Below are 17868 nucleotides of genomic sequence, written 5' to 3'. Positions count from 1 at the left end.
ACAGGACAAAGTGTTCTGGTTGTGGTTTGTTTGTTTTTGTTTTCCTCTAGATTTCCTTTTGTTGAGAGGTTAACTAGACTAAACTATACTTTCACTTGCCATTTGTATGGATTCATATCTCCTATTATTGCAGCCCTATGAAATTATTCTTTTTCCATTAGTCTTTCCATGACTAAGATATTTTCTTCTCTAGTATCCCTGTTGATTCGCTCTCACTAAGTCAATCTTAAATCAAGATAATAGGTGTACAGGTATAATTTCATATTGGCATACCAAGATTAAATACAGATTTTTTTCTGTAAGTGTTGTGCTTTAATTTGTCAGCGAACCCTGCAAGTTCTACTGCCTGACCTTGCTGCCAAGGCCAGTCCTGCAGCGTCAGCACTTATTCGAACCATAGCAAAACAGCTGAATGTAAACCGAAGAGAAATCCTAATCAACAACTTCAAATACATCTTTTCCCACTTGGTCTGTTCCTGTTCTAAGGATGAGCTGGAGCGAGCACTTCACTACCTCAAGGTAACTTGAGCATTTGCCAGCTGTACATGTGCAGATTAGGAGCAATAATAGATGACAAGCTGGGGATATTTTTTCCTCTTTAAACACAATATATTAAGTGTTGAGAAGTTATTACACCAATTTTGTTTCCTAAATGTATTTTTTGTATATGGAGAATAGTTTTGTCAGCTTATAGTCAGTCCCTTTTGGTTGTGAACAAATGTCTTCTGAGCTGGCAGCTAAATTTAGAGCTCTGCCTTGGAAGGTTTGAATTGTCTGTTATATGAATGTAAGTTTTTTCTTAGAGCTATTGGACTCAAAGGTTCTTTCCATAAGACAATCTACCTTGTATATTTTGAGTATAACAACATTTGTTTTTTCTCTGCTGTTGGTATTGATTTATAGAATGAAACAGAAATAGAACTGGGCAGCTTGTTGAGACAAGACTACCAGGGATTGCATAATGAATTATTGCTACGTATAGGAGAGCACTATCAGCAGGTCTTCAATGGTTTGTCAATATTGGCTTCATTTGCATCGAATGATGATCTATATCAGGGACCCAGAGACATAACATCACCTGAGCTAATGGTAAGGAGAAATAAGTTACATGTGTTTTTAATTCAACAATCTCACTCTCCACTGTGAGGAAGGGGAAAGGAAGTACAGTAAATTTTGAGGACCTCTTAAAAATTAATATATAAAAACCTGAAGAAATTTTAATATTTCAGTACCCTACATTAAATAGAACTTCTGTAATGTGGAGACAAAACACACAAATAAGTATAAAAACGCACAACCTGTTGAAGAAACTTCCATATAATTGAAGTAATAGAATGGTGTCTGTGCAGCCAGTGATATTTCTGTAAATGCCTTTCTCAAAGTAAATTATATATATATTGGAGGATCTTTGTTTGCCCTTTGGGATGTGTGTTAGGTTATCTCAATAGATTCCCTTTTTATTTTACCATAAAGATGTGCTTACAGTGAAATGTCTTTCCATTCACTTTATGCAGTCAGGCAAAATGTGAAACCTGACATGCTGTTCAAAAATTATTAATATGCTGTGAAACTTACTTAAACAAGGAACTATAATGGATAAATTGTCTCAATTTAATATTTAATCTCTAAATATTTCAGAATGTCTTACTGGTAAAAGTTTATTTTTTTTATTTTTTTAGGCTGATTATCTACAACCTAAATTGCTGGGTATCTTGGCCTTTTTTAACATGCAGTTATTGAGCTCCAGTGTTGGCATTGAAGATAAGAAAATGGTGAGTGAACATCAGTTTGAACTGTAAAACAAGGACAAGTATGCAGTGTTTTCAGGCAACATGATGGCCAACACAGTAAGCTGCCTTGCAAGGATTAAGTTGTTGCTTTGAAATTGGTATTAAACTCATGGCAAAATTTGAAAATTCTGCAATTCTGAGGCAATACCTTTTAGCCATGAGAAATGTGCCAGTTTCTCTTTTAAGCAGCCCTTTCTGGCAGATGAGTGGTGCTGACCATTTCTGTGGAGCTGATTCCAGTTGAAATGAAATAACCTCTGCCTTGCCAAATCTAAAGGTCACCTTTGGATCTCTTTCCCGCTTTTGATATTGTAGAGTTCTTTTTGAGATACTCTCATCTTTACATTATATGGCTCTGTCCTTGCTTGATTTGCCTCTTAACTTAGGTGAACACTCCTTCCACCTTATCTATATTGACTCCTCTTCTTCCCCCTCTCTGTTGTTCCTAGAAGTCTCCTCCCATGATCTCTTGTCTTGCTTCCAGCCTGATGATTCTCAAATCTTCCTCTGGACCCAGATGTTTCCTCCATAGTCCGGGCTCACATTTCTTCCTGTCTTTCTGATATCTCCTGGATATTCTGCCACTCTCTCAAATGTAACAAGGCTAAAACATCTGCTGAGATTTCGCAGCTATATACTCTTTCTCTGCCTCCTTCACCATAACCATTGACAGCTCCACTATTTTCCTAGTTATTCAAGCTCACTAATTCAGTTCCACTCTGTTGTTTTTTCCCCAACTAGTCTCTTGTCAAATCTTATTACTCTTCCGCTATAACATTTCTAAAATCTGTCTCCTCTTCTATCCCACTGTTGATTCATGACAGGGTTCTCTGTCTCTTTTGCCTGGACTACTGTAGCCACCACTTCCTCTGACCTTATTGACTCTTCCTTCAGTCTATCAAACATGTTGCCGCTAGAGTAACCTTGTTTTTGTTGTCACCCCTTGAATCCCTTTGTTGGCTTCCTGTCTATTTGAACATCAAGTTTAAACTTCTTCTCACTTTCTAGGAGCTGCATAAATCTACCCCTGCTTACATCTCAGCCTTTGCTTCACCTGCCCTATGTTCTGCCTCCGCTCCACTGAATCTTTCCACTCATGTCTTTTATGGCCCTTTTCGTCTGGAATGACCTCTTTGTGGCAAGCATCTTCACTCTCTGCCTTTTAAAATCCATATTTAAAAATCTCCTTTAATCTAATTTTCATGATTTACCTCTGAAGTTATTTGCATATCGTTCCTTGCCCTAACTTATTCCTGAATTTCTTCTTTCATGCTTCATACACGTTTAATATTCTTTATCTATTGTAATCCTCATCCATCTCTTCTCTTTCTTTGTCATTTCTTATCTCTCTCTCTCCTGCCTTGAAGAGCTTACATTCTAAAGTAATCATATTTTTTTATTTGTTTAAAGTGCCATGCATACTAAGGGCACTGTATAAGTATTAAACAATTCTCCAGCATGAGGACCTCTAGAAAGGGGGGGAGTGAAATTTGGGGAGCCTGGAAGATTCTTTCCCTGCTTCTTAAAATGTGAAGGGAAAATTAATTATTTTCTGAATAGAACATTTTTATACAAAGGGAATTTATTACACATGCTTACAGAAGGTAATGTTTAATGGAAAGATTATGTGGATCTTGTAAAAAGAAAAATGTTGTATTCTGTTTATACCATTTAGGAGAATGACCATGTCCAAAGTTTGAAGTTTTAAAGGGAAAAAGTAAAATGATTATTTACTTAAGGATTTATATTTCCATTCTTTTATAATAGAAATTTGCTAGTCGTCTGGTTAGTGTTCCCCAGAGACTACATAAAGAAAGACTGTAAATTCTGTAATGGTGGAGGCTTATGGCTCATATTCTTATTGTTGCAAACGATTTTCTTCTTTGAGAGAAGAATTCATTGTGATGCTTATATAATGGCATGATTACAGAATTATTGTGGACTTCCAGAAAACTTTATATGTCAGTATTTCCCTTTATTAAATTGCTGAGAATTCTACAAAGTACTAAACTGGAGGATGGGAGGTTTAGAAACCTTAGCTGCAGTTCTTTTTTGGTGTCCAGTGGTGGGGAGTCTCCCGTTCCCCTCCCTCTCCCCCCCCCCCCCCCCCCCCCGCGCGACCATGATTTGGTTTGCTTTGCTTATAGACTCATTCCTTGCTTGTGGCACACAGGGAATTCTCCAAAGAAAACAAAACAAACAAAAAGGTTCTTTTCTCTCTCCCTCCCCTGAGACAGGGATAATCAGAATAAAAAAGAGACAAAGGTGGTGCAGTCTTTTTTGTCACCCCTTTGGGGTTTGGCTTATCTGCAGGTATAGCGTCTTTAATGAGGGTTAGGATCTGTCTTCAGCCCTTTCTTTTGGGTCACTCCCACTTTAAACCTGGTCCATGCAGTCTCAGGAGTCGCAAGTCTGTGACTGTCTTCTTCTATATTGATCTGTCCCTATAGCTTGCAGTCTCTGAGATACAGCAGTCTTCTCCCTAGTCATCATCCCTTCCTCTGTCAGGCTTTGCCTTTTTAAGCTTTCTCTCTCCAGGCAGAGCAAACCTTTCTAGGTGTGCCTGGTTAGTGCTGGCTGAGCCCAGAAGAACTTGTTAGCCTTCTCTTATTAGAGGGAGGGTGTGCCCCCTCACAAATCCTAGAAAACTATTGGGCAGAGTAACCTCCATATGTGCTATGTAGTCATTATAACCATAAGCTGCAAGGAGGGATGACAGCAGTAAAGCTTCTCTTCAACAGTTAGTGTTCAGCACTGAGAAGACCATGATCAAGGTGGTGACAACCACTATATAACTTTGAGCAGCAAAAAGATCTTGAAGAAAGTTCTGAAGTCTTGAAGAGAAAACTGTTATAGAAGTATGAGACAAGCAGTATAGTGATGAATGAAAGTCCTTAATTATTAGCTGAGTAACTAAAATGAGACTGGATTTCAAATTCCAATACAAATTCTCTGCATGATGGCTGCCCTTCCTTTACAATCAGCTCACTGAAATACTATAATAGTTGTATGTGATTGAAATCTCTTCAGGTCAAAGAGCCCTTTACTCAATAGCCTTGCTATTGCAGCTAATCAAGACACTGTTGTGTACAAATACAATAGGAATTTGGAAGTTGCTTTAATGGTTTCAAAGAAAATGGTGTGTGGTTTTAATTTTGACCATAAAGTTTTAAATTAGTGTTAATTAAATTAATGATTTAACAACTAAACTCTTGTATAAAACTTTCAGCTGCAAATTATGGACAAAAGTTAACATCTAACAGTTAATTTCTTATTTCACTGTACAATTAATTTATCAAATATCTATTTTGTTCAAGAGAGCTTTCCTTATTTTCAGGCCTTAAACAGTTTGATGTCTTTAATGAAGCTTATGGGTTCCAAACATATCAGTTCAGTGAGAGTGAAGATGATGACTACACTGAGAACAGGCTTAAGATACAAGGATGACTTTCCAGAGTTATGCTGCAGGTGAATTGACAATGTACTCAGAGAGCAACTTATTTCAAATTCTGTGTATGGATGTTCTGGTGTATACCTATAGCTCATGAAACTAAAATTATTTTAAATACTTAGTGTTTGCATCTCATGATTCACTTAAAATGCCCATATGCAGAAAAAAATATTTATTTTTTGTTGTTGTTTTTCCTTTTCATTTAGATCATGGGACTGTTTTGTTCGATGCCTGGATCACGCGTACCTTGGCTCCCTACTCAGTCATGTGATAGTAGCTTTGTTGCCCCTGATACATGTCCAGCCAAAAGAAACTGCAGCAATATTTTATTTTCTCATAGTTGAGAACAGGTATTGTCACTGGAAATATTTTGCATATGCATTAGTGGCTCAAGTATGATAGTGGGAGTGGTAGCAACCCTTATATTAAAACTGTCTAATAATGGTAAGGTTTTTTGTAGTGTAAAGGTGTTTTTCAAGAGTTCCAACACCTCCATAACTTGCAGCAGACTTTGAAATTTGGGAGCGGATGCTCCTGTGAGGTGTCTTTATGTTGGCCAAGCCCTAACAAATGTTCATGAAGTCACGTTCCAATCTGTTGAAAGATTGCCATTTTCCTTCCTGTGTATTTCTTAATACAGCTTGTTCCTGGCTTGCTGCCAAAATCCATTGATAATTCCATTAGCATTGCACATACATTGTCCCATTGTCTTGCCTCTGTCATTTTGTCTATGGCATGCTATGACAATGGTAGTCACCCCTGTTAGTGCTGGTTTCCCCCATCAAACTGTCCTTGGACTAAGGGGAAGATGTACTAGGCTGGAAACCAAAGGACCATGGGTTCTAGACTTGTTTGTTCCAGTGACAGGTGTTAATAATTCTGTGCCCTTCACAACCATGTTATTGAGTATGGCCTCCTTTCTCACTGAGAGGTCATACAAACTGGGAATAGAATCCAGGTCTCTAATATGATAGACCCAAGTCTTAGTAATTAGCCATACTATATTTCAGAAAAAATCTTCCAAATCTTAGTCAAGAACTATGTTGCCTATAAAAAAGTGGTGGGCAACCTCCAGCCCACGGGCCGCACACAGCCCATCAGGGTAATCTGCTGGCAGGCCACCAGATCGTTTGTTTACATTTGCACGGCCACCCGCAGCTCCCAGTGGTCGCGGTTCGCTGTTCCTGGCCAATAGGAAGCACTATAGGTTAAGCAATCGTTGGAGCACATTGGTTTGCTATATTGGTTCACATTGGGTAGATATGTTTTATGTGTGTTTTCCCAGAATGGGAAGCAAAACAAAACTAGATTATTCTCATCCTTCTCCCAGTTCCCAGGAGGAGGAGAGTTTCACCTCTTTGAGGGAATATCTACACTGCAGCAGGGAATGTTGTTCTCCGCTTGAGTGGACAGGCGAGCGTTAGCTCTGCTTGAGCTATTTTTCTAAATGTAGCAGCGTGGTCACGGGTAGCACAGATGGCACCTCAGGCTAGCTGCCTGAATACACACCTGCCTAGTTGTTTTGGGTACATACTGAAGTAGCTAGCCTGAGCCACTGCCTAGGCTACCGCTGGCTACACCGCTATATTCAGCACACTAGTTTAAGCAGAGCTAGCGTGTCTGTCTACCCGAGCTGAGAAGCATGGTCCCAGCTGTAGTGTAGACGTACCTCGAGAGGGATTGAGTGATGGATGGAGAAGCTAAAATGCTCCCACGGTTGGAAAGAATTGTCTTTTAAGAGACCAAGTTGATTATGGGAGGGGGAAAGAACACTTATTTCAGATAAAGTCCAGTAGCCAGAGAAGTAATTTTTTTTTTTTAAATTAGGTTAACTAATTAAATGAAATCTTATTTCTAACATATTGAATGCATTTTATCCTATTTTTCACCAAAGCTCTGTTCTTCTATTGTTACTACATTTTATTACTTTATTTTGATAGCCTTGTAAGATTTTCTGACCCAAATTTAATTTGTACTAATTTCTTTATCTTTGTAATATTTATTTTAAAAACAACAACAACACATTATTAGAGATGCAGTACAAGACTTTCTTCATGAAATATATTTTCTTCCTGACCATCCTGAACTGAAAGAAATTCAAATAGTCCTTCAGGAATATAGAAAGGTACAGCTTTAATATTTTTATGTACCAAAAGAATTAATGATGTAAACCCAGATGTGGCACTATAGTATTGTATGTTATACTGATAATATATTATGGGTGAGATTTTTAAAGCAATCTAGGGGATTTAGCCAACACATTTTCACTTAATTTTAATGTAATGGAAGATGTGTCTCTAAATCCCTTACTGTTTTGAAAATCTCAACCATTGTGCTTCTCTTTGAAGAGAATGTGTGTTCACAAAATGGCAGGCTAATAGGGTAAAAATCTAGATATATGCATGTGTACATTTCCTAATTGAAATGAAGTATTATCCTTTGGTCAGTGAAGGAGACTGGAAACAGAGATAGACTATTGGATTCAGTTCCTAGCTCTGCCACGATTCTCTATATGATGTTGTGGAAACTGAAGTTAAGTTACTTGCCCAGCTATACAATGGAGATAATACTTACACATTACCAAGTTTTCCTTTATCTGTATATCACACAATAGAGCCAGATTCTCATTGACACATTACACTCCCAGAGTAGTGTAAGAGTTAACATTTCTATAATTTTTGACTTCCCTGTATCTTATGTGCTTTATTTAATATTCTTCATAATCTTAAAAACACTTCACTCCTTACCAGCTTAGAATATCCCGTTAGAAAAACTACCAAATACTATCATATTTCAGAATATGAAATCCTAAACTGGTCCCTATAATATATCATCTTATAATGCTGAATACTGTGAAGAAAACCATTGCTTTTTGGAATGCCCTTTTGCCCTTGATCCAAAATAGCCCAAATTTGTTATTTGCAGGGCACAGTGCAGGGCCTATTTCTTTTGCCTCGCCTTGGAAAGGTGTTACAAGGTGTGTGTGTCTGTCTGTCTGTCTCGGGAAGAAATACCTGTATGAAGAGTTACTGTTTGGTAGGAGTAGTGAACTGATTAAAATAAATAGCATTTAATTTGGTAATGTTAAATTCTTGGCAGGGTGCTCAGGGCCTGTGTATGGGAACTCTTTAGTGTTCTAAATTGAAAGAAAATAAAACTAAAAACCTTCTGTCAATATGAAACCTTCTATGAGAACAAAATTAATTTAAATATGTTTTCCTCCCACTGTGAGCAAACAAAAAATTATGGGGTATGGATATGGGTTCAGGAGACTTCTACTTTAAAAGGTGGCTGATGTGTATTTTCTCATGTTTTTGAGGTGTTTGAAGATTTTAACCATGTTCCTGATGTGGTTAATCATTGTGCTATACGCTGTGTATTTTTGTTCAGGAGTCCTCCAAAAGCACTGACCTGCAGCCAACACTTCAGCTATCCATGAAAGCTATTCAGCATGAGAATGTAGATGTTCGAATCCACGCACTGACCAGTCTGAAGGAAACCTTGTATAGAAATCAGGTATAAAAAGCTGTTATGATGAATGCAGTTAAAGATGAACTATGATACTGTCTGGACCAACACTATCATTTTCCTTTATCTTGGGATGCTGTTTTCTCTTACAATAAGCAGCAAGGTAGATGAGGTGTCTTTGTGTTCTCAGTTTACCCGTATGGATGTCCTTTTACTTCAGAATGGGTGAGGTGGTAGGTTCCCATCTAACCTTCTCTTTTAACAGGGTTTTCAAACCCCACTTTTTATGTGGGATCCTTGCTGAATCAGAACTGAATGAGCAGTTCAGAAGTAAACACGTTCTCTTCCTCTAGTGCTAGCCCAGCATTGCAAGAAATAAGTCAATCCAGAACTGAAGAGGGATTTTGTAATGGGACTGTTACTGAGAAAAGTGATCTGCTATTTTTTGTTCTCTGTTAAAGCATTTTCTGTTTTAGCAGGCTGCATTAACAAATCCATCATCAACCAGCATCAATTGCAGACTCTCAAATGTAGATTTTCTTTTTTCTGTAAGAAAAAGTTTTCTTAAAACCTAATATGAAGGTATCTGCTCCTGGGTTTATCGTAGAACCATAGAAATGTAGGGCTGAATGGGGCCTTGATAGGTCATCAAGTCCATCCCCTGCACTAAGGCAGGATTAAGCATTATCTAGTCCATCCCTGACAGGTGTGTGTCTAACCTTGTTTTAAAAGCCTCCAATGACAGAGAATCCACAACCTCCCTAGGTAATTTGTTCTAGTGCTTAACTACCCTTACAGCTGGGAAATTTTTCCTAATGTGTAACCTAAATCTCCCTTGCTGCAATTTAAGCACATTACTTCTTGTCATCTTCTCAGTGGTTAAGGACAACAATTTTATCCTCCTGCTCTTTATAACAACCTTTTATATATTTGAAGACTGTTATCATGTCTCCCCACCCCTCAGTCTTCTCCTTCGACTAAACAAACCCAATTTTCTTCTTCAAGTGATTGCACATGTGCATCCCCATTCTAGGTGTGTGCATGTCCCAAGCACAGATGCCAGAAATTCTTCCTTCAGTGGTACCCATAGGGGCAGTTTGACCATCCTTTGCTGCCGTGTGTTGGTATAAAGCACCTACGCCCTTTCAGTTCCTTTTTACTGCCTGTTACAGTTGCTGGAACTGCTAGCTTGCAAAAGCAAGGATCTCTCAGTGGTAGTAGTTATCTTCTTTCTAAAACAAGTTGTAGTTAGTTTTAGCTCGTTTTAGTGAAGTACTGTAACTTCAGGTTTTTGCGGAATTCTTGTCCATTCCCTGGTGCGAAGGCGTGCCTTGGTCACCAGGCCTTACGCCTTCTTCCACAAGGCTATGCCCCTGAGCGATCTGCACTCAAGCTGCTTAAAGTGCCTGGGAGAAGCTCATATTGAGGACTGTTGCCAAATCTACAAGGACTTTAAGCCTTGCAGAAAGAAGGCTGCTCATGGCAGTGGCACTGAGACCTTTATCGGAGCCAGGCCAGTCAGACTCGGCACCGAGTGCCTCGGTAAGAAGTGCTCCTCTTACTGTACCAGAGTCTCAGCACCGATCGCTATCACCAGTGCATAGAAAAAGGCATAAGAAACAGCCGGCCGAAAGGAGTGATCCCTGGCACTGAAGACTGCCAGGCATGGGGATCAGAATAGAGCTTGATCTCAGTCAAAACACTTCTCTACTTCAGCACCACAGAAGTTGTCACCATTGATGCCAGCACCTATGCAGACACTCTCAAATCCAGTACAGGAAGAGCTGTCTACATCTGTGGCACAGCGAGGTACTAATACTGTCTCGATACCGACCACACTGGAGGCGTTTGCTGCTGCCAGAGACCTTCACTAGCTGTCAGTATCGGTATTGCCGGCAGTACAGAAGTCGATGTTATTGGTGGACAGGAGGGAACCCGCTGGGATTCTTCCATAGTTCGGTACTGTGCCCTTCTGAACCATCAAAAAGGAAACCAGCTATGCTTGCCACAGTGTGGACATCTCTACCATGGCACTGGTCTCTAGCACCAGGGGGAGTAGCACCACAGTGGTCACCAGACAGAGACTCATCATCTTCTGAGTTGGAGATTGGGTCTTACTCCTTCCATCCAAAGAACTGCTCTTCTCCACTCTTCCAGGCATTTCCACCTATTTATGGTCCCGGGCACAGGAGTACCATCAAGTGGTTGGCCAGGAGCTCACTGGGGACCTACACCAGTCCATTGGCCCTTTTGGAACCTGTGGGGTTTTCCTCAGGTTTCCAAGGCTTATTCCAGACGCTCCTGTTTGGTGGCCTCGGAAAGAAGGACAGCATTGTCCCATTGGGTACCATGTGATCTGGATTCTGGTACTGAGTCCAGTACTGAACAGCAAGAGCCTGCTCAACAGGATCTAGCTGATGCAGAAAGAGAGGAAGAGCTTCCACGGCCAGTGCTGGCCGCCTCCTCTTCTCTAGACGAGGTGGTCTCAGGAGGGGGTATGTTGCCTCTCTCAGGTGACTATAAAGCTCCCCAAGAGTTGTTGAAGAGGGTAGCCTTAAATCTGGGCATACAGGTGGAGATAGTGAAAGAATCCTACCATAGCTTAGTTGACATTTTAGCTGCAGCAGGCTCTTCAAAAGTAGCCCTGCCTCTCAGTGAAGACATTATGGACCCTGTTAAGACCTTTCAGCAGACCCCTCAATCCCTCCCCCTCACTTCAAAAAGGACTGAACGAAAATACTTCATTCCCACCCAGGGTTATGAGTTTCTTTATACCTATATCTTCCCCTCCTTCCCTTAATCCCTGGTGGTATCTGCTGCCAATGAGAGAGAGAGAGACACAAGGTCATCAGGATGCAATCCCAAAATCAAAAGACTCATAGAAATTATACTTGTTTGGTAGGAAAGTTTATTTTACCGGTGGGAGTTACAACTCTGAATTGCAAACTAGCAGATGCTGCTGGGCAGGTATGATTTTGACATGTGGGACTCTATGCAGAAATTCAAGGACTTACTCCCACAAGAGACCAGGCAAGAGTTCTCCTTGCTAATGGATTATGAAAAAAAATCGGTGGTGAGGGCTTCTTTACAAGCTGCTTTGGATGCGACTGACTCAGCAGCCAGGTTCATGGTTTAAACAGTTGCCATGCGCAGGAGTTCATGGGTACAGTCTTCGGGACTCCTGCAGGAGGTCCAACAGACACTTCAAGACCTGCCTTTCGAAGGAGCTTCACTTTTTTCAGAACAGACTGATGCGAAACTTCATGGTCTAAAAGACTTAAAAACGACTCTTAAGTCCCTTGGATTGTACACCCTAGCTCCTTCAGCACTACAGGCCTCAACAGCCCCTCCATTACTCTGTCCCAGCTGCCCATCAGGAGAAGCAGGGGTTTAAGGCGTAGGCCACCACCCCCTTCTACTTCGACATCAATGCCTGGGGTTCTAAGCAGGTGTTTTAATGGGACACTCGAGGACGCCATACCAGTTTCTGTGAGTCCAGACCCTGTTTCTCCTTTATTTGCAAACCGCCTTTTCCTTTTCCTCAGTTCATGGTCATATCACCACGGACTGTTGGGTGTTGAACACGATGGAAGTGGATACACCCTCCATTTTATTTCTACCCCTCCTTCTCAGCCTTCCTCCACATGCCTCCTCAGGGACCCCTTTCACAAAGGGCTTCTGGTCCAGGAGGTTTAGTTTCTCCTTCATATGAGAGCAGTGGAAGAGGTTCTGCAGAATGTTAAGAGGGAAGGGGATCTCCTCCCATTATTTCCTAATCCCAAAAGCCCAGGGAGGTCTCAAACTAATTTTAGATCTGCATCAGCTAAACAACTATCTTTATTTTCTTAAGTTCCTCATAGTCACACTGGCATCCATTATCCCCTTACTGGATCCCAGAGACTGGTATGCCGCCCTCAATTTAAGAGTGCCTGTTTTCATGTATCGATATATCAAGGACACAGAAGGTTCTTCGGATTCGTAGTGAACCACTCACACTACCAATTCACGGTCCTCCCATTTGGCCTGTCTGCAGCTCTGCGGGTGTTCACAAAATGTATGGTGGAAGTGGCGGCTTTTCTGTGGAGGTTAGGGGCATAGGTCTACCCTTATCTAGACGACTGGCTAGTCAGTCAGTCAGTCAAAGGCTCAAGTAGTGTCCAACGTTCGACTTATCAGATCATTTTGAATTCTAATCATGACCTCCAAAGCACTTGTGTATTCTAACAGCTTGGCGTTGTCCACAAACTAAATGTACTCTCTCAGCCATTATCCAAATCATTTATGAAGATATTGAATAGAACTTGACCCAGGACGGATCCCTGCGGGACCCCATTTTATATGCCCTTCCAGCTTGACTGTAAACCATTGGTAACTACTCAGAGTATGTTTTCCAACCAGTTGTGCACCCACCTTATAGTAGGTTTGTCTAGGCTATATTTCCCTAGTTTGCTTGTGAAAAGGTCATGTGAGACAGTGTCAAAAACCTTACTAATGTAAGATATACCACATCTGCTGCTTTCCCCCATCCACAAGGCTTGTTACCCTGTCAAAAAACGATACTAGCTTGGTTTTGCATTATTTGTTCTTAGCAAATTCATGTTAACTGTTACTTATCACCTTATCTTCTAGGTGCTTACAAATTGATTGTTTGATTATTCTTTCCATTTTTGGGTATAAAAGTTAAGCTGACTGGTCTAATTCCCTGGGTTGTCCTTTCCTCCCTTTTTATAGATATTTGCCCTTTTCCAGTCTTCTGGGATCTCTTCGGTCCTTCATGAATTTTCAAAGATACTCACTAATGGCTCAGCAATCTCTTCAGCTTGTTCCTTGAGTATTCCTTGATGTATTCATCAGCCCCTGCCAACTTAAAGACAGCTAACTTGACTAAATTGCTGGTCTACATTAGAATCTTTGATGGATTCAGCTATGTCCTCTGAGCAATGTAGTTAAGCCAACATACGTCCTAATGTAGGCAGCGCTAGGCTGATGGAAGAATTCTTTACTACAGTGATAGGAGAATCCCTCCCATCAGCATAAGGTATGTCTATTCTTCAACGCTACAACAGTGCCGCTGTAGCTGTGCCACAGTAGTGCTTCAGAATAGATACTTCCAAGGCTGAAAGGAGAGGTTCTCCTGTCAGTGTAGGTAATCAACCTCCCTGAGAGGTGGTAGCTAATTTGACGAAAGAATTCTTCCATCAACCTAGCACTGTCTACACAGAGACTTAAACCAGCTTAGCTATGCTGCTCCAGGATGTGGATTTTCAAGCCCCAAGTGCTGTAGTTAAAACAATGTAATTTTCTAGTGCAGACCACCACCATAGCTTAAGTCAGCACTTGCCCAGCTTGCTACCCCTTAACACCGGCCCTGGTTTTATATGCAGAAAGACCGTTGATGTGGCACAGTTGGGCTGTGGAGTTCTTATAGCATGTTAGGGGGCCTCAGAAAGAAAAAGGTTGAGAACCCCTGCTTTAAGTAATTCTTAACTTGTTCTTTCCCTATTTTAGCCTCAGAGCCTACCTGTTTTATGTTTGTCATTCGTTTACTACAAACCTTTTTGGTGAAAACTGAAACAAAGGCGGCATTTAACACTTCAGCCTTTTGCTGCATTTTCTAACTCAACCATATTGTGCACAAGTATAGTTACAAAGTGGTTGATGGGAATACATTCTCTCATCCATATGAACTCACTAATGCCAGAACTATTTACAGATGGGCATGGGTAATATCAAGGCATTTCCTCTAATTTAAGAAGCCAGATAAGAGATTGTAAGTTGTCCTTGTGTGTTATGACTTTTGTTGTGTTGATGCATTAATAAAATGGCTGTCAGATTAGCTCTCTTTTGTGGTGGAATATTGTGCTGTGTTATTTCTCATTAGGACAAATCCTTCCTGTAATTATGTGCAGTTGTGTGATTAACAAGTTATTTAACAAAATTAAATAGATAAGAATAAGGTTTAAAGTAATGTGTGGGACAATATCGGTTTTGTTTAATGTATTGGAACCAGGCTCCATGTCCTAGTCCCCACAAATCAAATTTTTGTTTCTACAGTACCATAGAAGTGTGCGATTCTTTATAGATAATGAAAGACTTCTCGAGTAGGAGACAAACTGAGGGCCAGATCCTGTGTCCCTTATTCTCATGAGTATCACCATTTACTTCTGGTGTGAGTAAGCAGTGCAGGTAGACGATGCAAGAATTGAGCCGTAAATTAAACAGGACAGGCGGGAGATGACAAACATAAGGGTTATGGGATGGTGAAATATGGAGGAAAGATGATCTTTTACTGTTGTTTCTCCATAAGATAAACTTTGCTATATCCACACTTATAATTGATTATTTGTTTTCTTTCTGTTCCTCTTTCAATTTCTTAGGAAAAATTGATAAAATATGCAACAGACAGTGAAACTGTGGAGCCAGTCATCTCCCAGTTAGTAACTGTGCTTTTAATTGGCTGTCAGGATGCAAACTCTCAAGCCCGACTGCTTTGTGGAGAATGTTTAGGTGAACTGGGAGCCATAGATCCAGGTAGACTGGACTTTTCAACAAGTGAAACCCAAGGAAATAATTTTACATTTGTGGTAAGGAGTATTACATTGGAGTTTCTATCATATGATACTGTGAACTTTTGAAACTGCAGTCAGAAGAGAAATGTTGTATTGAATTAAATAGTTGGTTGGGTAGTAAAATATTGCAGAAGGGCACAAATTGAAAGCATCAAGTTTTATTAAAAGCTGTTAATTGACTTAGGGTAAGCGAATCTCAATACTCATCCCTGGTGGTTCTACAAAATGTCCTGTTTAAGACATTTAAAAAAGAGTTCTTGAGAGACTAAATCAGTTTATAATTCAATTAAAAACAAAACTTGGATACTTTTTCAAATCAGTGACACTGACATGTAAACATTTCTGAGTGTGATAAAACTGTTATGCTTCAACTTCGAAGGATGCATTTATAAAGTATTACGCAGGGACATAGCTGTGCAGCTCTGGGTAACCTTAATTGGAGTCATGAGGCTCAGTCCCTAGGCACCATTTTGTAAAATTTATGTCTAAATATGAGACCAGTGGAGAATGTGGATGAACATTTGAAATAAATAATGTGGTTTAATGGAAGTAGAATGACATGGAGTGTATGGGTTTGTTTAACTATGAATGTCTTCATTATAAAATACATAATTTGTGGGTGGAGAAATTTCCTGAAAATTAAGCTCCTAGCACTGTCTAGAGCTAAACAGTGCAGACAGCAATTGTGAAAGTTACTTGTACAGAAATATTATCTCAAATATGGATAGCCGTAGCCTTCTTTCTTTGTCAGTAACTCACTTCCATTAATAAAGATTTTGATTTGTGCTATATTTTGTAATGACTAATGCCATTTGTTAGGAATTGTTCAAGCATTTCAGTTAGGGCTAAACCCTAAGAATTGCTGAAATCATTGGGTGTGGCAAAAGCTCAGTAGATGTTCTGCATCTTTCAGGATTTGACCATGAATTGAAAGTGAATTTACTGCTCATGGAAGTGAAGGACTAATAGTACTGGCTTGAGTTAGTCATGGTGTGGGCAACAGTCACCAAAACTTTCTCAAAATACCTCAGTTCTGAACATGCCTGCTATTCCAAACTTGGGGCTGTTTCATAGAGACTCGCAAGTCTGTCAGTATTGTGGTAGTCTTGTGACGTGTAGAGTTTGGGATTAAAACCATGCACCAATTCATTTTCAATCCATTTCCACAGAAACTGAAAATTTACTCTCACTGTATATTGCATAGAGCTTTTTTCCTTCAGATTGGGATTTTCTAAAGGGTCTAAGTGAGTTAGGCCCCCAGGTCCCTTTGAAAGTGAATGTGAATTGTGGGCCAGATATCAAACATCAGCCTCCTTTCTCATCTAACCCCAATTTGAAACCGGGCTCCAAAGGTGATAGACTAAAGTTCTTTCTTGAGCCAGTAGCCAGCCTCTTAAGTAAATTTGATTTTTTATTTGTTACTGAGGCTGGAGTGGAGGATCCAAATTTTGGCCATGGATTATTAATGGAACTAACCAGAGCATTCATGGCTTATGCGGATAATGTTCGTGCTCAAGATTCTGCAGCGTATGCCATTCAGGTAAGGCAGCATGTTTGTTAGATCATTTGTTTTTATTATTGAATTTTTTCTTTGTTGCACTGAAATGCAGAATCTGTACAACAAATATTTTTAAGGAACATATTTAACCTTTCTAATATTTCACTTAAAATATTGGTGGGCTTAGTATGTGATTCAGGATACTGTAAGAGTTTTTAACTCCTCAAATCCCATATGGCTACTAGAATTTTGAGTAATTTGCAGTTTTAAAGATGGTATTTCTGTTAATACATTTTTAGGAATTACTATCCATCTATGACTGTAGAGAGACAAACACTGACTGTCCAGGCTCCAGGCTTTGGAGGAGGTTTCCTGAGCATGTTCAAGAAATACTGGAACCTCACTTAAATACACGGTATGTGTCATTGAAATAAATCTTTGGAGTAAAGCTTTTAAAATAAATCTTTCTCCAAGTTAGCAATAATTTGGTTTTGTTTATGTGCATGCCACTCTTGCCAACTTCCCTGGAAGAGTGTGCATAGGTATAAAACTCAAATATAGCCCTATTCTTTCTGCATAATGCTGACTTGTCTCTCACTTGACTATTTAAATCCTCCAGTGACTTGCAAATCACAAAGAAAAATATTCTGTGCACAGATAACACATTCAGGCCTGGCAGTTTGTCCTCAGAGTGAGATTTTAAAAACTGCCATGAAATCATCCCTATCTCTGTTTTTCATTAAAGTACAGGTATGACCTCCAATAGGAGTCAAGCCTTTTTACATACTGTATGCTTGAGATTTTTTGATCCTTACAAAAAACATAGAAGCTAACTTCAACTCTTTCCTGGTTACTTGTGGACTGTGTCCTTTCTTCCACATAGGAAAACAGTACCTGTTTACTAAACTTGGATTTTAAAATTACAGATACAAGAGTTACCAGAAGGCTGTAAACTGGTCTAAGATGAAGAAGCCAATTTACTTAAGCAAATTAGGCAACAATTTTGCAGAGTGGTCAGCAACCTGGGCAGGTTATCTTATAACAAAGGTAATTGCAATGTGTGCTATATGCATTTGAATGAAAAGATAACTG

The 17868-nt window shown here is 39.8% G+C and overlaps 1 protein-coding gene across 1 annotated transcript in view; it reads left to right on the top strand.

Moving 5' to 3' along the window:
- Nucleotides 1-17868, top strand: part of ATR (ATR serine/threonine kinase) — a 79262-nt gene that overhangs the window by 25274 nt on the left and 36120 nt on the right. The window contains exons 15-25 of the mRNA XM_034781938.1: nucleotides 325-519; nucleotides 904-1089; nucleotides 1680-1772; nucleotides 5128-5258; nucleotides 5448-5591; nucleotides 7273-7366; nucleotides 8632-8757; nucleotides 15087-15293; nucleotides 16705-16818; nucleotides 17076-17191; nucleotides 17703-17823. Of these exons, the coding sequence (XP_034637829.1) occupies nucleotides 325-519; nucleotides 904-1089; nucleotides 1680-1772; nucleotides 5128-5258; nucleotides 5448-5591; nucleotides 7273-7366; nucleotides 8632-8757; nucleotides 15087-15293; nucleotides 16705-16818; nucleotides 17076-17191; nucleotides 17703-17823 (1527 nt within the window). The remainder of the gene's footprint in view (nucleotides 1-324; nucleotides 520-903; nucleotides 1090-1679; nucleotides 1773-5127; nucleotides 5259-5447; nucleotides 5592-7272; nucleotides 7367-8631; nucleotides 8758-15086; nucleotides 15294-16704; nucleotides 16819-17075; nucleotides 17192-17702; nucleotides 17824-17868) is intronic.

This window comes from Trachemys scripta, chromosome 9, assembly GCF_013100865.1.
Source record: "Trachemys scripta elegans isolate TJP31775 chromosome 9, CAS_Tse_1.0, whole genome shotgun sequence".
Taxonomy (NCBI): domain Eukaryota; kingdom Metazoa; phylum Chordata; order Testudines; family Emydidae; genus Trachemys; species Trachemys scripta.
Note: the sequence above shows the minus strand (reverse complement) of the source record. Positions and strands in the feature narration are given on the sequence as shown.